Here is a 21,392-nt window from a genome sequence, read left to right as displayed (position 1 = left end):
CTGGGGAACTCCGCACGTAATATATGAACTTGCGGATGTGTATTCTCCTAGCTGTACGTATTGCTTCCTGTCAGCTAAGTAGTTTTTGACCCAGTTCAGAACTAATCCTCTTATTCCGTACCTTTATAATTTAGTTATTAGGATGTCGTGATTGATTGTAAAATAAATATTCAAGACAACCATTTTTTGTGTTGTTTATGTTGTGGCATCATTGTTTAGACATTTTGGCTAAATATATATGGCTAAATTTGTGTCAAAGTTTTCACAAAAAGTATTTTTTGTCCCTGATATTTTGCTGAAACTTACCTATGTTTGACTGCTGATTACTAAAGAACAGAAAAAGGTAGAAACAAAATGGCTGGGATTGAATGAGTACAATAAAGATGCTTGTTATGAAGGGTTATGGATTCCATAAGGGGCCAGGTTAAGATAAGATATGCCTTTATTCGTCCCTCAGTGGGGAAATTTGTAAGGTTATGGTGTGTTTTACATACAGATGATAATGTCAACATGGTCCTTGTTGTTAGGGTTGTCCTGGGACAACCTTTTGATACAATACCAATATTGTAGCGGATAAGTTTTGTTAACCCGTTGTTATTGTTCTGCTACAACCAATGACTTTTTGCCATCCTGTGGGTGTATCTCCCATTTTGCAAATGTTTACAAACGGCGTTTCATGTTTGAGGGAGCCGTGGTCTTGGGAAAACGTTGTCATTTGTTGTGATGCTGCTTCAAACGCACTGTGAGGTCGGTTGTATTCAATTTCCCCTTGTGCATGACAAGTTGTGTATCTTTTTCATCACTCTTACATCTTGCTAAACAACCTGTAGTGATCACGTGACTGGAATAGCCTGCTTGTATCAGAGTGTCGATTGCAAAACAGAGGGCACGATCGTGCATCAGTCACTGCTTGTTTCGGGTGGTTTGGCTGGTGATATAAAGTCAGTTGGGGTGGCACGGCGGACTAGTGGTTAGCGCACAGACCTCACAGTTAGGAGACCAGGGTTCAATTCCACCCTCGGCCATCTCTGTGTGGAGTTTACATGTTCCCCCCGTGCATGCGTGGGTTTTCTCCGGGTACTCCGGTTTCCTCCCACATTCCAAAAACATGCTAGGTTAATTGGCGACTCCAAATTGTCCATAGGTATGAATGTGAGTGTGAATGGTTGTTTGTCTATATGTGCCCTGTGATTGGCTGGCGACCAGTCCAGGGTGTACCCCGCCTCTCGCCCAAAGACAGCTGGGATAGGGTCCAGCACCCCCGCGACCCTCGTGAGGAAAAAGCGGTAGAAAATGAATGAATGAATGAAAAACTGCATCTCAGCTTTGTCATGTCGGTGAAAAAGGCCGTTATTAGGATCAACTTCATTCATTGTCCTTTTTTGCCATTTTGCGTTTTTTAATTTCCCCAAATATGTCAACTTTCTTCTTAAATATTCTTCTTAAATTTTCTTTTAGGATTTTTTCCAATGCTATTTCCCCTCAAACTAATTTTCAATTTTTGCCTGTTTTTTTTCCAATTATTTTTATTCTTGTCAATTTTATTCTCCTCATGATTACTTTGTTATAATGTCTCAATTCTTTAATATTTCAACATTATATTATTCTTGTAAAATTACAACTTTTCCTCATTAGATTATTTGAACTTTTTTTCTCTTAAAGCTTTGACATTTTTCTTATAATATATTTCATTTATTCCTATAATATTGAGTTTTTACCCACCTAATTTTCCAGAAATGCATAAATATTTTGTTTTGTTCCTTATATTGTTGTTCCTTGTTCATTATATTTTTAGAACATGCTGCGGGCCAATAAAAAGCAACCACGTGCCACAAAAGCCCCTCGGCCAGCACTTTGGACACCCTCGGTGTTAAAAGGTTAGTTTTAGTCTGCCGGAAACTTTCAACAAACTGTCATTTGAAGCTGTCACTCGTCTCCTTCGGTGCTCGCTAATCCAAAGTGCTGTCCTGCTTTTAGCTAAAGCTCTCCGTCTCCTGCAGAGCTACTTAGCGGAGACGGGGAGGCGGTGGACTCGCTGGAGTGACGTGCTCCTGCGGCAGCGTGAACACAAAGGTTCATGGAGAGGAAGAAGATGCCACCAATGACAAATATGTCTTGGAGGTCTCCGGCCTTGTCTTCTAAAAAAAAAAATCTAAATGCAGACGATGCTGATAAAAATGAAAAATGCAGACGAGGAGAAGCGATACGTCTGTAATGAGCTCCCAGGTGGTTTGAAAGTCCTAGGGTAATCAGAGTGTCACTCAGTTTAACGAACAGTCCATCAGTGTCGCTGACAGTGATGCTCTTTCTGGAAGCTTCCTAAACGTCCAATTATCTTCTTTTTTTGGGAGCTAGAAGAGCAGGAGCCACATGAGAACTTTTAGGACAGCACAGCCTAGCAGTAGCATATGTGGCAAAATATCTCATACAACACACACACACAAACACACTAATAGCGGAGCAGAGTGAGAGTAAGAGAGGAAGACTCACAATGGATGTTTAATAGATGATTAGATGTTTTAAATTGACTCTTGGCTGCTGTAATTCACAGTTAGTGTGGCCATCATTGTGTGAACGCAAGACAAACTGCTAGGGTGGTGTCACTTCCTCTCATCCAGTGATGCGCTGCAGCCTCACCACGCTGACAGCGCCCTCTGGCGACCAGTCTGAGAAGGCGTCCTGTGTTCAACACAAGCACAATAATGGTAATGGTAATGGTTTAATTTCATTTGAACATGCATCAGATTACAAGTGAGTGCATCACATAATCAGTTCACAGTTCCACATGTCCAAAAGGAGTAGGAAGAAGCAAAGCTTATTAAATCCTACCCCTCCATCTGGTACAATCAGTAACTGTTACATTTGTTCACTTCCTGCTTTCCTAATATAGTTTTATTTTATTTTATTTTTTATTTTTTATTTTTTATTTTTTATTTTTTGTCGCGTACCAAAGTACGAGGTGATATGAGCATCCAATGACATAATGGGTACCATAGTAAGTGTCAATATAGTGATATATATAGCACATCATGACTGGTTCAAGACTCTTCATCCTTGTATTTAGCAAACATCAACTGCTTGTATTGTTTCTTGAATTGGCTCATCGTTGTGCATTGTTTGATTTCCTTACTCAATCCATCCCATAGTTTGATTCCACATACTGAAATGCTATGGCTTTTTAACGTAGTCCTAGCATATAAGTGTTTCAAATGTACTTCTTCCCTGAGATCATATTTCTCCTCTCTTGTAGAGAAGTATTGGATGACATTTTTAGCTAATTGGTTATTTTTAGCCTTATGTATTATTTTAGCTGTTTGAAGATGAACTATATCAGTTTAAGTTTAAGTATTTGTGATTTTAGAAATAAGGAGTTAGTATGTTCTCTGTAGGCGGCATTATGAATTATCCTTACTGACCTTTTTTGCAATACATTTAGCAAGTGAAGATTGCTTTTATAGTTATTACACCATATTTCCACACATATTAAATCATGAATAGATCTCCAGGGTTATTTGAAAGTAACTCTATTTTTAGACATGTAGTTTATTTGTTACAAGAAATGAACATGAGGAGTGTATTGCATGGGGTTTTATTCAAAATTCCATATGAGCGCCCGCATTTGTCACCAATAACCGGGTCAATGAAAAGTGAGCATTGTCATTTTTGTAAAGATGCTCATTTTTTTAATGGCTTGAATCCATTCAGTTTGCTTTGCAAGACCCTACCAGGGACATGTAGCCCCCGACAACAAAAGATAACACACACTCACTCACTCAAAGCCCTTCATAGGTTATAAACGAGATAATGCATTTTTGTCGGATACGAGTATGAAACGCGTACATATGTGTATTTGTGTTTAAAGAAAAAGCTCATTATGTATTCACTTTTCACGCTCTGTGATTGGCCAGTCACACACAGCGACTGCTTCTCCCGAGACAGTGGCTTCACACGGTGCGATTGGGAAGTTGAAAACGGCTCACCGTTTGTCACAATGCCTCCACTTCTTTAGGTTTCTCCAGCTCGTCTCTATTTTGGTTTATGTCTAAAGTTACTTGGTAAACTAGTTGTGTAACATGCGCCAGTCATAGTTCTGTAGCACTGCATTTTTTTAGACAGAGGGCACGATCGTGCATCAGTCACTGCTTGTTTCGGGTGGTTTGGCTGGTGATATAAAGTCAGTTGGGGTGGCACGGCGAACTAGTGGTTAGCGTGCAGACCTCACAGCTAGGAGACAAGGGTTCAATTCCACCCTCAGCCAATCTCTGTGTGGATTTTGCATGTTCTCCCCGTGCATGCGTGGGTTTTCTCCGGGTACTCCGGTTTCCTCCCACATTCCAAAAACATGCTAGGTTAATTGGCGACTCCAAATTGTCCATAGGTATGAATGTGAGTGTGAATGGTTGTTTGTCTATATGTGCCCTGTGATTGGCTGGCAGGGTGCCTCTCGCCCGAAGACAGCTGGGATAGGCTCCAGCAACCCCCGCGACCCTCGTGAGGAAAAGCGGTAGAAAATGAATGAACGAATAAAGTCAGTTGGAAAACTGCTTATAATACTGAGAAAAATACAGTCAACAAGGCTGACATAACATTATTGTTATGTTTATTGTCATGTTTGCATGAATCACCAACCTCAAACAGCTCATATATATATGTATATGAAATAATTATAATACATATAAATAATGGGACGATGACCTGTGTAGAGTCGGGCCCTGGTTGGCATCATACTTTCAGCTGCTGTCAGATTGAGTTCCATTATGCGTGACGTCTTTGATCTGACATCAGATGTGTTGGGACAATGAATACAAAAATGTACATGCTGGTGTTCAGACGGCTATATGAAATAGTTGTTTTTATCATTGTTTTTCCACTGAAATATGTGAGACACTCTGAAAAATCTGCCTGTGAGGTTTTGTTGACGTGTCTGCGCTGTGCACCTGTCTGACAATTTACCACTGCACGGGCTGCGCTTCGCCTGCGCCAAGAATAGACCGTGTCAGAGCTTTCTTCGCACCTTTGTCGTGCCGTTTTGCCACAAAATTGTCACTGCGCCAAGCTGAAAATGTGGACTCCTCCCCTGGTGATCCACCACACCCATCTCGGTGGAGTCCAGTCAACCAAATTACCAAATTGGCTGCGCACATTGGTGCACTGGACCAAATTACCACTGTGTGGGCTGCGCCACAAATTCAGAGTGTATGTGTATGTGTACAGGTGTGTATAGGGGTGTTATTTTTCAGCCTACAGGGCTTTAATATTATTTAAAACTATATTTAGAAGATGGTTTTCTGAGCTTGAACTACCAAAATATTTACCAAAAATATATCTATAAATAACCACGCTTGGCCATCTCTGTGTGGAGGTTGCATGTTCTCCCCGTGCAGGCGTGGGTTTTCTCCGGGTACTCCGGTTTCCTCCCACATCCCAAAAACATGCTAGGTTAATTGGCCACTCCAAATTGTCCATAGGTATGAATGTGAGTGTGAATGGTTGTTTGTCTATATGTGCCCTGTGATTGGCTGGCGACCAGTCTAGGGTGTACCCCGCCTTACGCCGGAAGACAGCTGGGATAGGCTACAGCACCCCCCCGACCCTCGTGAGGAAAAAGCGGTAGAAAATGAATGAATGAATGAATATCTATAAATAACCACGCTTGGCCATCTCTGTGTGGAGTTTGCATGTTCTCCTTGTGCATGCGTGGGTTTTCTCCGGGTACTCCGGTTTCCTCCCACATTCCAAAAACATGCTAGGTTAATTAGCGACTCCAAATTGTCCATAGGTATGAATGTGAGTGTGAATGGTTGTTTGTCTATATGTGCCCTGTGATTGGCTGGCCACCAGTCCAGGGTATACCCTGCCTCTCACCCAAAGACAGCTATGATAGGCTCCAGCACCCCTGCGACCCTGGTGAGGAAAAGCTATAAAAAATATCTATAAATAAGAAATCCTACCTTTCTATGTTGGGTCTGGAACCAATCAACTGTGTATACCCCATTAATTAGCCACGGCCTAATAAAAAACAAGTTGTGGCCTGACTATATCTTACAGATCGCATTTTGGTCACCCCTGGCCTGTTCAGACAGGAAGTGAGGAAGGAAGCTTTAAATGTGGTTTTAATCACATGATCAAAGTATCCAGTGTCTCTGTAGTGTGTGTGTGTGTTTGAGATGAATGTTTGATCACGTCAAGGGAGATTTGTGACACATTTGGAGCGCAGGCGGCTGACATGATGCTCATTAGGGGAAGAAGGTGAGAGATGGATGAGGAACGAGACAGACGGATGATCTTCTTCATGAATTATTACAAAAACGACAAATGAAGGAAGTAGGATGAAGATCTGCCAGCGAGAGAGAGAAGTGTGACGGTGGAGCAGACCAAGTACGAGATCATATGAGCGATGAATGAAGCTTGAGTGTCCAGCAATAATCCAACATGTCTGTACAGTAATGAAAGCCTCGGCTGCAGAATAATGATGCTAATTCTGCAATTATGGATATGCAGCTTTGAGAATTGTGTGGGAGTCATCAACTCTGAAGCTCCTTTTAAAGATAGATGATGTATTTGGGGGTCACATGATGCAGCGTGAGCCACCGCCGCCGCCGCTACAGTCTTTTGTGTCAGCAGGCGAGTATCGTCTAGGCCTCGTCACCACTCGACTGACTTCAAACGATCCAATTTGTCTACGTGGACGCTTTAGTTGTTGTTTGCGAGGCGAGGAGCGTCTGATGTGCTCGGCAAAGCAGCTTTGGAGTGCGGGAACACGACATCATTCAGGGAACAAATCTCTTCACAATGCGCTTTGTCCATAAGGAAACAGCTTCATGTCACAAATAGTCATTTTAGTCAACTTTGCATTCTTACCCCTTTTCTACTGGAGCCAACTTTGGTCCTGGTGCTGGATTCAGCAGCCGGGTAGAACCTGAACTGGTGAGCCGTGTCATTACATCACAGGGGTTTGCCTCCAATCAGCAAATAACATTACTAACAATAGCATTTTCCATTCTTAGAGTTGCAATGCGATGTAATAAGAATAGCAGGTATTCGCTGATATTTTTTTCTGTAAGCCCGCCTACTTCATTATGGTAATGGTAATGGTTTTATTTCATTTGAACATGCATCAGATTACAATTGAGTGCATCCCATAATCAGTTCACAGTTCCACATGTCCAAAAGGAGTAGGAAGAAGCAAAGCTTATTAATCCTACCCCTCCATCTGGTACTTTTACAATCAGTAACTGTTACATTTGTTCACTTCCTGCTTTCCATAATACAGTTTACAGTATAGTGATATATATAGCACATCATGACTGGTTCAAGACTCTTCATCCTTGTATTTAGCAAACATCAACTGCTTGTATTGTTTCTTGAATTGGCTCATCGTTGTGCATTGTTTGATTTCCTTACTCAATCCATCCCATAGTTTGATTCCACATACTGAAATGCTATGGCTAGCATAACGTAGTCCTAGCATATAGCAAGTGTTTCAAATGTACTTCTTCCCTGAGATCATATTTCTCCTCTCTTGTAGAACAGTATTGGATGACATTTTTAGCTAATTGGTTATTTTTAGCCTTATGCATTATTTTAGCTGTTTGAAGATGAACTATATCAGCAAGTTGAAGTATTGGTGATTTTAGAAATAGAGTTAGTATGTTCTCTGTAGGCGGCATTATGAATTATCCTTACTGACCTTTTTTGCAGTACATTTAGCGAGTGAAGATTGCTTTTATAGTTATTAGCCCATATTTCCACACAATAAGTAAGATATGGTAGAACCAGAGCGCAATAAAGAGTATGGAGTGATTTCGGATTGAGAACAAATTTTGCTTTGTTCAATACTGAAATATTTCTGGCCATTATGCAAAGTTTGTCCACTCAACCAAAAAAGTTAGAGTGGAAAAAGTGTATTTGTGGCTCTTCTCGGTATACCTGACTCAATCAAAACTTTCTAGCTCTGAATCAATTCCAGTCTGATGTGAACCCATTCGATCTTTGAATCCATTCTGGTTCCTTTAAGACTCCATGAATAAAAGGAATCACCATGAGCGTAGTGGAACGAGGCCAGCCCCGCCACTTGCTGTTAGCGAAGACTTCAGAGCACAAGAACCCTGCTGATTTTGAAAGATATGTGTCACAGCTGGGGATGATGACGTCCATATTTGATATTTTTATTATTATTTATTAGATGCAATGTGACAAAAAAGTAATATAAACAATACAACATGTGTGTACATCAGTTATTTATATTTATATGTATATATATATTAATTTTTTTAATTTTATTTTATTTTTTATTTTTTTCTACCGCTTATCCTCCTGAGGGTCATGGGGGGTGCTGGAGCCTATCCCAGCTGTCTTGGGGCGAGAGGCGGGGTACACCCTGGACTGGTCTATATATATATATATATATATATATATATATATATATATATATATATATATATATATATATATATCGTTATTTCTGGATCATGTTCAACCTTTTTGTTTTGCCTGAAAATAATGAGCCTTCGTGCATGCTTCATTAACTACAGTGTGTGTGTGTGTGTGTGTGTGCGTGCGTGCGTGAGGGTCTATTTTAGTCAAGTTTGGAATGTTTTGGTGAGATGTGTTTGTTTTTGCCTCCATGGGATCTTTATTGGATCTGGCAGAACCTTCCTGGCATGCATGGAAATATGTATGTGTGTGTGTGTGTGTGTGTGTGAAAGGGCCATGCAAAACATGAGAAATAACAAAAAGCAAAAGCTAATAAGCTACAAAAGACCATTAGGTGAAGAGACAGAAAGAGAACAAGCAAAGAACGATGCAGCAACATTTGCATACACAGAATGACAAAGGCTGTATCTCACTTTGCCTTTTGAGTGCTTAAGTGAATAAGTGCAGCAAAATATCTTGGGGGTCCCTTAACCCCCAAAACCATGAATTGATTGACAGTCCAACTTGGTCGTTTTTTCTTGAAATGACTTGAATTGACTGATAATCATAATGCAATTCTGGTCTTTAGTGTTTTTATTGCTGTTTTTTATGCCCTGTACAGCAAAATGTAGTGGAGTGTCAGTAACCAGATGTGATCAAAATGATAGCGGAAGAACAACCAAACAAACTCTGTGCCTGATTCAAAGTAGGCGGTATCACTAAATTGCGAAAAGGTGATCCAAATGTTGCGATAACGGTCCGTGAAGTGGATGAGTGGTTAGCATGTTGCGGCCGAGTGGTTAGCACGCAGGCCTCACAGTTTGGAGTTCAATTCCACCCTCGGCCATCTCTGTGTGGAGTTTGCATGTTCTCCCCGTGCATGTGTGGGTTTACTCCGGTTTCTTCCCACATTCCAAAAATCCTCTTGCCCAAAGACAGCTGGGATAGGCTCCAGCACGCCCGCGACCCTCGTGAGGATAAGCAATAGAAAATGAATGAATGAATGAGTTCTCCTCCTATTTTGTGTGGACGTGGTAACTTTTTGGCTTCTTATTTTGTCTTTCCCCACCCGCGGACATTTCTGTGTGGAGTTTGCATGTTCTCCCCGTGCATGCGTGGGTTTTCTCCGGGTACTCCGGTTTCCTCCCACATTCCAAAAACATGCTAGGTTAATTGGCGACTCCAAATTGTCCATAGGTATGAATGTGAGTGTGAATGGTTGTTGTGTGCCAGTCACACTGGCAAAGATGCACATTGTGACAACCAGTCCAGGGTGTACTCCGCCTCTTGCCCGAAGTCAACTGGGATAGGCTCCAGCACCCCGGCGACCCTCTTTGAGGATAAGCGGTAGAAAATGAATGAATGAATGAAGCAGATTGTGATGGTCATGTCGGGTAAGTACGATATTTGGGACAGTGCTGCACTGTAATACACGGTGTACACAGTATACTTAGTGAAGTATACTCATGGATATATTCTTTTTGCTTGTTTATACATAAACAAGATCGAAATAACTCTCAGCATCAACGCTCTATGCGGATCCAGCAACTAGTGGGGCGGGGTCCCAAGATCAGAAAGCATCTGATTGTGTTCAGGTCCTCGCAAACTTGACGGGGGTGCGTGACTCGAAAACAGGGAGGTTGAGTATTCGGTTTAACGGATGCCAGTATAGACACTTTGGGAGACTTCAGTTCTACAGTCCGGCTAGCGCTCTGGACTCTCATTCAGCGGACCTTGGACCTTGCCTGAACCAAGCAGTTTATGACTAAGTTGTAACATTTCTATGTATAGTTGGCAACCTTAATGACTTAGTGAACTTACTTAGTGAAAAGTGAAGAATCCAAAAGTGGACTGATGATCTCAAGTCAACATCATCATCATCATCAGACTTTGCTGTACTTTTGCTTCCATCTCACACGCATGATGCTCCAGCGAATTTCCCGACTTAGAAACTTCTTTCTGGGACGCTCCAGATCGATGAAGCGACAGAAGCAGCCTGCTGACTGCACTTTTATTTTCACCTTCACATCACCCAAAACACGCTGACGGGGGAGAAAAAAAACAAACTTGCTTGTTTTTTGGGTTTGAAAGTGTCACCCGCCTGCAGCCGCCCGCTTTGCCTTCCACGCGTTGACAGCGCGGAGGAGGAAAACGTTTGTTCGCCAGCAATCGCCAGGCGGCGTTCACTCTTACGCGATGTTCCCATGCTGCTCAAAGCCTAAAATTAAACCTTGTCATCCTGCAGGGATCACACAAGACGTATAGGTACATCACAGTAAACAAATAAATTGCTTCAAGGGTACTGGAGAAATGTCCCGACATGAGGATGATAAAAACTTTCTCATCCCTCACTCATGTGTGCTTGCTTCAACTTTGTTTTTGATGAAGATGACGGCATGAGCGATGCACATATAAACATAAATAAATATGCACATAGCCTGCACGCTAACCACTCGGTCACCGTGCAGCCTGGTCGTGAACATGAACCCTTTAAATTCCGCCATTAGAGTCCCCCTATTTTTTGTTGGCTGCACGGCAGTCTAGTGGTTAGTGTGCAGACCTCACAGCTAGGAGACAAGGGTTCAATACCACCCTCGGCCATCTCTGTGTGGAGTTTGCATGTTCTCCCCGTGCATGCGTGGGTTTTCTCCGGGTACTCCGGTTTCCTCCCACATTCCAAAAACATGCTAGGTTAATTGGCCACTCCAAATTGTCCATAGGTATGAATGTGAGTGTGAATGGTTGTTTGTCTATATGTGCCCTGTGATTGGCTGGCCACCAGTCCAGGGTGTACCCCGCCTCTCGCCCAAAGACAGCTGGGATAGGCTCCAGCATGCCCGCGACCCTCGTGAGGATAAGCAATAGAAAATTAATAAATGAATTAGTTCTCCTCCTGTTTTGTGTGGAAGTGGTAACTTTTTGGCTTCTTATTTTGTCTTTCCCCACCCTCGGCCATCTCTGTGTGGAGTTTCCATGTTCTAACCCGTGCATGCGTGGGTTTTCTCCGGGTACTCCGGTTTCCTCCCACATTCCAAAAACATGCTAGGTTAATTGGTGACTCCAAATTGTCCATAGGTATGAATGTGAGTGTGAATGGTTGTTTGTCTATATGTGCCCTGTGATTGGCTGGCGACCAGTCCAGGGTGTACCCCACCTCTCACCTGGAGACAGCTGGGATAGGCTCCAGCACCCCCGCGACGCTTGTGAGGAAAAAGCAGTAGAAAATGAATGAATGAATACATTTTATTTGTATAGCGCTTTTTAAAATACTCAAAGACACTTTACAGAAGAACAGAGTTGAATAAAAGCAAGTAAAGCAAATTATGCAGTATGCCATTCCTAACAATGTGTCATTGCTGGGCCGAGTGTCTGGTGACTGGTTAGTAGTAATCAAAGTGTAAATAACATATTTAAGACCACTACACTGTCTAGTTATTACGTAATAACAAGACAGTGTAGAATCCCATAGGATCAGGAACCTGACACTTAAGTGTACTGTGGTGTTGAAAGGGTTTTGTGATTTCTGTTGACCACTAATTGCCTCTTGGTAGACCTCCTCCCCGATCTGGATGTGGCACAGTGGTGCGTGATGTCCCAGAGGTTCTGGATTGGATTCAGGTTTGGAGAACGGACAGGGTACCTGTCCTGGTGTGCTGCCATGTTTCCGGGTATCCCCTTCACGCTTTGGGCACCATGCTGGGAGATGACATAACCCCGCGCTGTACCACAAGCCGACATTCAGTATTGCAGTACTTTCATCTTTTGGTGGCACTTTCATCACCTTGCGCACCCGCTACTCCCCCGCGCACAAGACACTGGGAATATTAAGTGGGGGTGGGGGGCGGGAAAATGGGGCATCAATAGTCCCGAAGGCTTTAAGCTGCAACTTTTTTTCATAATCACAAGAGAAAGAGAGAAACAGGAGTGTAAAAGTGAACAAAGACCAGGAGGAGAACGTGATGAAGTTCTGATGTCCTCAGACTGGAAGGAGCAGATTGACAAGAAACCTTCATAGACGTGATTGCAGCTTTTAGGGCAAGGAGGAGGAAGAGGAGGCACAGAGAGAGAGGAAGAGGGGCGGAGGTTTGAGGGGTGCAGACAGAAGTTATGCCTCCCTCTTTCTCCTCCGCTCTTCCTCGAGGAGAGAACCTCTGAATCCTGTCTGGAAGCGGCAAGGCGTGAAGATGCTTTTTCTTCAGGCTATATTGAAGAGAAGGCTGCTGCTGCAGAAAGGTAGACTTCCTGTTAAACTTTCACGCCTCATAAAGCGTCCTCACTGTTTTCTGCATGTAATTTGCACCTTCATGTTTACGTCCGCGTTGGCCCTGATGATGCTACCTCAAACTTTCATCATTTCCGTTCAGACCATCTTTGCAGATTGTTTGATCAAATATGAGGTTGTTTTTGGTCTTTTGGAGATCCCATCTATCTGGCATTGGTGTTTCTTGTTAAAAAAGTCACCTTGTATCGCATATTGCTATGAAAATTTTGTTTTTGGGGCCGCGGAGTGCTGAATGATTCATCTAAAGCAGTTTTTTTCTTTTCTGTTTCTTGCATTTCTTTTTTGCCGCACGGTCGTGACAGAGCGACTCTCCGACTGCTGCCGGTGTTTGTCGGTTTGTCTGAGACGCGCTCTTCTTCCCTCCGGTCCTCTCTGATGATTTATTTATGGATCGGGGGATCTCCGGCTTTGAAGTGAAGCCTGGAGATGGAGAGCAAAGGGAGGGAAATGGGGACAAACTGCCGCCATTCGGCCCGTGGAGGCGCGCCACGCAGGGACTCCTGATGAGACACGTCTGAAGGTTCTTTCGTTACTTTTTACCGACTGACAGCTGACAAGCTCGTTAAGACAAACCTTGGACCTCCGTACCCTTGTGATGTCTGATTGGATAAAGTCAGTACGGTCCGATCCAAAACAAAAAAAGTTTCATTTTAAAGCATTCTTGCGCTCACAATGGAACAAATGCTTCGTCTCAGCTGGGATACTTCCAGCAGTACACTTCTATAAGTATACTGTGTATACTGTGTATACTGTGTACACGGTGTACACGGTGTGTACGTCGTGCAGGGGTGTCCAAACTACTTCCAAGGATGCAACTTTGTCTTGTTGACATGTTGTCAAGCAACACATGTACTGTATATAAGTTATATTTCAAGAAAAACAGCATTACAGTTTTACTATTAAAAAAAAGCCTATTACAGGATCATCTTTTTCCCATTTTTGCTGTTGTTTTTAACAATCTCTAAATATGTCAACTTTTCGAAATTCCATCCATCCATCCATTAATTTTCTATGCCGTTTATCCTCATTAGTGTCGCGGGGGTAGGCTGGAGCTTATCCCAGCTGCCTTTAAATTAGACGTGGGGTACAACCTGGAATGTTTTTTCAAATATATTCCTGGAATATTTTTACTTTTCTCCCACATAAAATAGGATTTTATTTTGTATTGTATTGTATTCTAATTAGAGGCGCTCTGATGGATCATTGGCCAATTTCAGTGAAAAAGGATAAAAATCGATAATTTGAAACGTTGATGCCCTCTGCCGATCAGCAATGTCCGCTCCGGGCACAAAAGTCGGCTAAATCTGCACTTCAGAAGGCAGCGGATGCAGCTGGAGGGGCCCAGCAGAGGTAGATAAACCTGCTTTTATTCAGGTTATCATTTGATAATGTGTAGCTCTCACAAGAAAAAAACCTTGGTGACCCCTCATATTTATACTGCATGTATGTGATCAGTAGGGGTGTGAATCTCAGCACTGAGGATGATTCGATACACATCTCCATGCACTGCCAGTGAGACAATACTTTAACGATACATGGAATTTTCTGGCGATACGATGCGATACGATTCACTCTCTTCACGATGCGATGATACGATAATAATTTAGTTCAAATCAATGCAATCTGACATGATATGGTGCAATTTCTTGCGATATGATGCAATTCAACATAATGCAAATAAGCGAAGGGAAAAAAATGGAATTCAGTTCAATTGCATCCATACCCAGTGAATGAGCCGATGCACTCGATGTATCGATTAATATTGATTATTTCCACACCCTTAGTGAACAGTATTGGTATCGGTATTGGCTAATTTCACTCATGGATTATCGAGATCAGTAACAGCAGCATAAAATCCTGATCGGAACATCCCTACTTTTAATATTACCACCTTTTTTAAACTTTTTTAAAGATTTCAACTCTATGCCACAATGACTGATTTTCAATTATTAGTTATTTATGATTTTTTTTATAAAATGTAAACATTTTGACCTTTTTCTTATTTCAATATGACTTTTTTTAATGAGCTTTTTTCTTTTTTCATAATGTTTTGACTGTTTTCTCGTAACATTATAACATAATCTTAATTTTCAAAAAATCACATCTTTAGTCATTGTTTTGTTTCTTATAATTTTTGTATTTGAATATTAAACACTTTAATACTTCAATATTTCAAGTCCATGCTACTAAAAGACATTAATATTACAACGTTATTCTTGTAAAACATTTCTTGCAATGTTCTTACAATGTTTTTCTTGTAATATTTGGACTTAATTCTTGTAAAATTACTGCTGATTTCACTTTGTAATGTTGCCTTTAGGTGTCTTGGTAAATTGAATTGAACATGAATAACAACATTTGGATCGCCCCATGAAATACCTGCCAGCTTTACCCCATTTCTCAGTAGTATAATCATTAAAGTAATTTTTTCTCGCCCTTTTTCTACACACTGGAAGGTCGCAGGTTTGAATCCCACTGAGGATATTCATGTCGAAATTTGACTCGGTTGTTGGTCCAGCGACGCTCATCTACTCGTGACAAGGGAGCGGACAGAAGCTTCACTTCCGATGAGCACTGACATTTTGGTGAAAAGTTCACCGTGTGCTGAGTTTCATGCAACCCAGCAAGCGTTTCTTCTTCCAGCGTGGGTGTAGTCTCCGCCAATATATCACGACGTGACAAATCCATAACACAATACGGGACATCAAATGCATTGCTGTTATTCCACACTCAATTCCAATTACAATTCCAACACTTTTATTTTTGTTTTTGCTCCCATCATTTTTGAGCTCAACTCGGAAATATATTGCCCTAACACATTGTTGTCATTCATTCATTTTCTACCGCTTTTCCTCACGAGGGTTGCGGGAAGTGCTGGAGCCTATCCCAGCTGTCTTTGGGCGAGAGGCGGGGTACACCCTGGACTGGTGGCCAGCCAATCACAGGGCACATATAGACAAACAACCATTCACACTCACATTCATACCTATGGACAATTTGGAGTCGCTAATTAACCTAGCATGTTTTTGGAATGTGGGAGGAAACCGGAGTACCCGGAGAAAACCCACACATGCACGGGGAGAACATTCAAACTCCACACAGAGATGTCAGAGGGTGGGGAAAGACAAAATAAGAAGCTAAAAAGTTACCACTTCCACACAAAATAGGAGGAGAACTCATTCATTAATTTTCTATTGCTTATCCTCAAGAGGGTCGCGGGCGTGCTGGAGCCTATCCCAGATGTCTTCGGGCGAGAGGCGGAGTAGGCCCTGGACTGGTGGCCAGCCAATCACAGGGCACATATAGACAAACAACCATTCACACTCACATGGACAATTGGACAATTTGGAGTGGCCAATTAACCTAGCATGTTTTTGGAATGTGAGAGGAAATCGGAGTACCCGGAGAAAACCCACACATGCCCACACCCACCTCTGTGGAGAACATGCAAACTCCACACAGAGACGGCCGAGGGTGGAATTGAACCCTGGTCTCCTAGCTGTGTGGTCTGCGCGCTAACCACTCGACCGCCGTGCCGCCCTATTGTTGTCAAACGTGTCTAAATCTGTGCCTGTGAGCAATTCTCCTTTGCCGAGATAATCCGTCCACCTCACAGGTGTGGTGTATCAACATGCTGATTCGACAGCTGGCTGCCCACAATAAAATGCCACACCAGAAAATGTGTGGTTTTATCACACAACACAATGCGGCAGATGTGGCAGGAGTTGAAGGAGCACGCAGCGGGCATGCTGACTGCAGGGCTGTCCATCTGATTGTTCATTTCATTTCTAGACTTAGGACAGCACCACAAGGGATGTAAGTACACAGTGTATGCAGTTTACTTACTGAAGAGTACTGACAGAAGCATTTGGGACACAGCATTGGTGTCATGGCCTGGGTGACCTCTGTTTTAAGAGCGTGTGTGTTTAAGGTTACCTTGATTGCTTTGAAACAATATGAGAACCGTATTGCTTGGAATGGATTCGGTCTGTGTGAAGGTTCAATTGTTTGTTGTTTTTTTTAAAAAGATTTTTGTAGCCTCTGATTTGATATCGCCTACATGATTTTTTTGTTACATTATTTTATATAACATATCAATTTTGTGAACTGAATTCTACAAAAATCTAAAAAACTGTGTGTTTAAAATTCAGTTGATAAAAATCCACTTCAGAAAAGTTTGTGAAATAATAATAAGTGTAAAAAAAACATGAAAAGTGAAAAAATCTTAACGTAAAAAATGAAATGTTCATACCATAGTGAGCTTCATATATATATCAGGGCTTGTCAAAGCTGTCCAAAAATTAATAAATTTATATATATATATATATATATATATATATATATATATATATATATATAAAATTTTGTTACTGAATTTATGTGATTTTTTGTGTAAAAATAAATATATAAATAAATAAAAAATATCCAATTCCAGTTAATAAAATTAACAACATCAATTATATATATATATATATATATATGTATAATTGATGTTATATATATGTGAAATAATCAGTGTAAAAAAACATGAAAAGTCAAAAAATATTAATGAAAATGTTCATACCATAGTGCGCTTCATATATATATATATCAGGGCTTGTCGAAGTTGTCAAAAAAATTAATAAGAAATTAAACAGTTAATAAAATTAACAACATAAATTAGATATTTATATATATAATTGATGTTATATATATATATATATATATATATATATATATAATTGATGTTATTAATTTTATGAATTGTATATATTTTTTATTTATTTATTTATTTTACACAACAATTTCACAAATTCAGTAACAAGTTAACAAAATTTTTGTTAGACACTTGTTAGAAGTACATGTATTTTCACTTCAGTACACATTCACTTACAAATTCCAAATTCCAATACAAAAAAAAAATCTGTCAGTTGGTCATTTAGTTGTCGTAACCCTAAAACTTTAGCAAAATTAATTTTGAAACTCTGAAAACACTGAATTTCTAAAGACATTTTGCTTGAAAAATCTTCAATAACATTTTCTGCGTCAAACCATGTAAACGATGTCGTTCACAAACATCTTCAGTTGCATAAATTCAGTCAGCCTACGTTTTTAATAAACAAATGAACCTTCATGTCGTCTGCCACCCCACATGATGATGTGCTGTTTCCTGTCTGCATCCCGCCTCTTCCTGCCCCCCCCCCCCCCCCCCCCCATCCCCTCTCTCCTCTCAGCAATGCAGATGCACCTTCTTTGATTTTGTCGCCAGAGATTAATTAGCATGCTAGTAGGAGGCCTATTTATACCGGCCTCCGCAAGAGGGAAAAAAGATGGTGGGGGGGGTTAGGAGAGAGTGATAGAGAGAGAGACAGAAGAAGAATAGAAACAGCAAGTGTTTAGCGGAAGTCGTATCTTTAAGTGCAAACTCTGCGAATTGTGTCATCATGTAAACTTTCAGGCTGCAGATTAAACAAGCAACATGAGTTTTTTTTTAAATAATAAATGAATTGTTAAATAAAAGCAATGCTCGCACATGCAGTACAGCCCACACGGTACCGCCTGCTAGGCAGAGAAGCTCCACTTCTGTTTGAAACATTTTCAAATTCTTACTCTTCCAGTTGATTTGGTCCTGTGGGGACTCTTCCTCTTCCAATCATTTGCTCTCATGCTCCCCCTAGGGGACAGGCATTTTTCTACACACACTCTGAATTGAAATACTGTCACCCCTTGTTTATAGTAATGATAATGGTAATGGTTTTATTTCATTTGAACATGCATCAGATTACAATTGAGTGCATCCCATAATCAGTTCACAGTTCCACATGTCCAAAAGGAGTAGGAAGAAGCAAAGCTTATTAAATCCTACCCCTCCATCTACCCAGACATAATAAGAGAAAATAATATCCATTCGAGGGCGGCACAGCGGTAGAGTGGTTAGCGCGCAGACCACACAGCTAGGAGACCAGGGTTCAATTCCACCCTCGGCCATCTCTGTGTGGAGTTTGCATGTTCTCCCCGTGCATGCGTGGGTTTTCTCCGGGTACTCCGGTTTCCTCCCACATTCCAAAAACATGCTAGGTTAATTAGCGACTCCAAATTGTCCATAGGTATGAATGTGAGTGTGAATGGTTGTTTGTCTATATGTGCCCTGTGATTGGCTGGCGACCAGTCCAGGGTGTACCCCGCCTCACGCCCGAAGACAGCTGGGATAGGCTCCAGCATCCCCGCGACCCTCGTGAGGAAAAGCGGTAGAAAATGAATGAATGAATGAATATCCATTTCCACATGTTAGCATTAGAAGAATTCCATCTATCCATCCACTTTCTTCCGGATGTCCGGGTCCGGGTCACTGGGGAAACAGTAGTCTCAGTCGGGAAGTTCAGACTTCCTGGTCTCCAGCCACCCCCTGCATGCCCAGAACTCCTCACCAGGGAGGCGTCCGGGAGCCAAATCAACTTATCCTCACCTTACGGAGGAAACTCATTTTCGCCGCTGGTTCCACGCTCTTATTCTTTCGGTCATGAAGAGCTCCTTGTTGATGTTTCTCTTGTTCCTTCGTACTTCCTGTGGTGGCCATTCTCTCATCAATGTAAGATTCCTGACAGTAGTGCCCCCTGTTGAGTGGGGGGGAAGACTGCAGAAGTAAAAGCCTATTTTGACAGTGTGAGGTCCACAGCGAGGTGATTAGCAAGAAAAGGTTGCATTGTAATTTGGGAGGAAAGGAGCCACAACGGCATTTGAAGCAGATGAACATTTTTACACGAGGCAGCCATGACGAGCGGGCAACTGGCAGCGACAACAACAAACAAGCCAAATATGAATAAATGGACTCAGCAAAGACGAAGAAAAATACGAGGCACACTGGCCTCATTGTGTCAGCAGGAAAGTGTCTGAGTTGAGCATCTTCATTTCATCTTTGCTGGCTAATGGAAAATGTTGCATCATCACGCCCAGCAGCTTTACAACTTCTTACCTTCCTACCATCTTCTCCATGCTGGTTAATAATCAACACGCAAATCATACCATAACTGGGGCATTTGAAAACCAAGTCTCACGTTGTTTTCATAGTTTGACTTCGAGTTGTCCAATAATTTCTAATAAGCTTGTGTCATGGAGGCTGATGTGCCTGTAAGTAATGTGCAACTATAATCATAGGATACTTGTGTGGCTACAGTCCTGAGCTAACCTTTAAGACCAGTTGAAAAACTTCACTAAAGGCCCCCTGGAGTGCGCCATTGCTGCTAAGACAGTCATTTGAAACTTCATCAAACATCCTGAGGGTCATGGAACACAACAAATTAAACTGTAGACCCACAAAAGTGTCACAACACTGGACCATCCTTGGTTCACATGAAGGTTGTTACTGGTGCCGAATGCAGTCCAGTAACCATCAGACCAACCTGATGGAGAAGCCTTCAAAAAAGAAAAAAACATCTTCAAAGTCCTGGGCTCCTTCAATGGCACAAAATTGTCCGTTTTGAATTTGCAGTAGAGACATTGATAGGGGATGTAACCTTGGCGGCCCTGATGGCGTCCAATGGCGGGAGGTGGGGGTGGTGGAGGGGGCGGGGTGTTGTCAGTCTTTATTTAGCCCACTTGTACAGGTCGTGTCAGACGAGCGACATCAGAGAAGCCATGTCCCTGATGACTGGCGAAACAATCACCTGAGGGGGGCTGAAGTCAATAAAGTCACCTCACGCCACCTCATTGCCTTGTCCTTCTCCCTTTTTTCCCCTCGTCTATGTCTCGTCTTATTCACAGCATTCTCGCGGAGACAGTCGGTAAAAGTTAGCCTTTGCGTTGAGAATTGCGTTGACCAAAAGACACGGACCAAAGACATAGACTAGTGTTACAATGACAGCAAAAAGAATGCAGAAATAACAAATATGTAAGGGAAAATGTGTTGGAAATGTATGTGATAGCAGCGCTCTTTATAAGTATATTTTAGAAGCTCTTTGTGAAATCTAAGGTATGCTGCAGCTGTAGGTCATTGATGAATGAAAAATATAAGGACTTTATGATAATGGTAATGGTTTTATTTCATTTGAACATGCATCAGATTGGCGGCACGGCGGTCAAGTGGTTAGCACGCAGACCTCACAGCTAGGAGACCAGGGTTCAATTCCACCCTCGGCCATCTCTGTGTGGAGTTTGCATGTTCTCCCTGTGCATGCGTGGGTTTTCACCGGGTACTCCGGTTTCCTCCCACATTCCAAAAACATGCTAGGTTAATTGGTGACTCCAAATTGTCCATAGGTATGAATGTGAGTGTGAATGGTTGTTTGTCTATATGTGCCCTGTGATTGGCTGGCCACCAGTCCAGGGTGTACCCCGCCTCTCACCCAAAAACAGCTGGGATAGGCTCCAGCACGCCCGCGACCCTCGTGAGGATAAGCAATAGAAAATAAATGAATGAATGAGTTCTCCTCATATTTTGTGTGGAAGTGGTAACTTTTTGGCTTCTTATTTTGTCTTTCCCCAACCTCGGCCATCTCTGTGTGGAGTTTGCATGTTCTCCCCGTGCATGCGTGGGTTTTCTCCGGGTACTCCGGTTTCCTCCCACATTCCAAAAACATGCTAGGTTAATTGGCGACTCCAAATTGTCCATAGGTATGAATGTGAGTGTGAATGGTTGTTTGCCTATATGTGCCCTGTCATTGGCTGGCCACCAGTCCAGGGAAGAAGCAAAGCTTATTAAATCCTACCCCTCCATCTG

At 41.9% G+C, this 21,392-nt stretch overlaps 1 protein-coding gene across 7 annotated transcripts in view; it reads left to right on the top strand.

Moving 5' to 3' along the window:
* LOC131106519 (glutamate receptor-interacting protein 2-like) overlaps positions 1-21,392 on the top strand; it is a 93,692-nt gene that overhangs the window by 22,559 nt on the left and 49,741 nt on the right. For 2 of the 7 annotated variants that reach the window (XM_058055676.1, XM_058055675.1), the window contains exon 1: positions 12,304-12,648. The exons of 4 other annotated variants lie outside the window; for them this stretch is intronic. In XM_058055676.1, coding sequence (XP_057911659.1) covers positions 12,600-12,648 — 49 coding nt within the window. In that variant the 5' untranslated portion in view covers positions 12,304-12,599. Of the gene's footprint in view, positions 1-1,783; positions 1,878-12,303; positions 12,649-21,392 lie in introns of those variants that run through there. One more of the 7 variants, XM_058055670.1, reaches the window with a different exon arrangement.

This window comes from Doryrhamphus excisus, chromosome 18 (assembly GCF_030265055.1).
Source record: "Doryrhamphus excisus isolate RoL2022-K1 chromosome 18, RoL_Dexc_1.0, whole genome shotgun sequence".
Taxonomy (NCBI): domain Eukaryota; kingdom Metazoa; phylum Chordata; class Actinopteri; order Syngnathiformes; family Syngnathidae; genus Doryrhamphus; species Doryrhamphus excisus.
The sequence above is the reverse complement of the archived record's forward strand: the minus strand, read 5'-3'. Positions and strand labels throughout refer to the sequence as shown.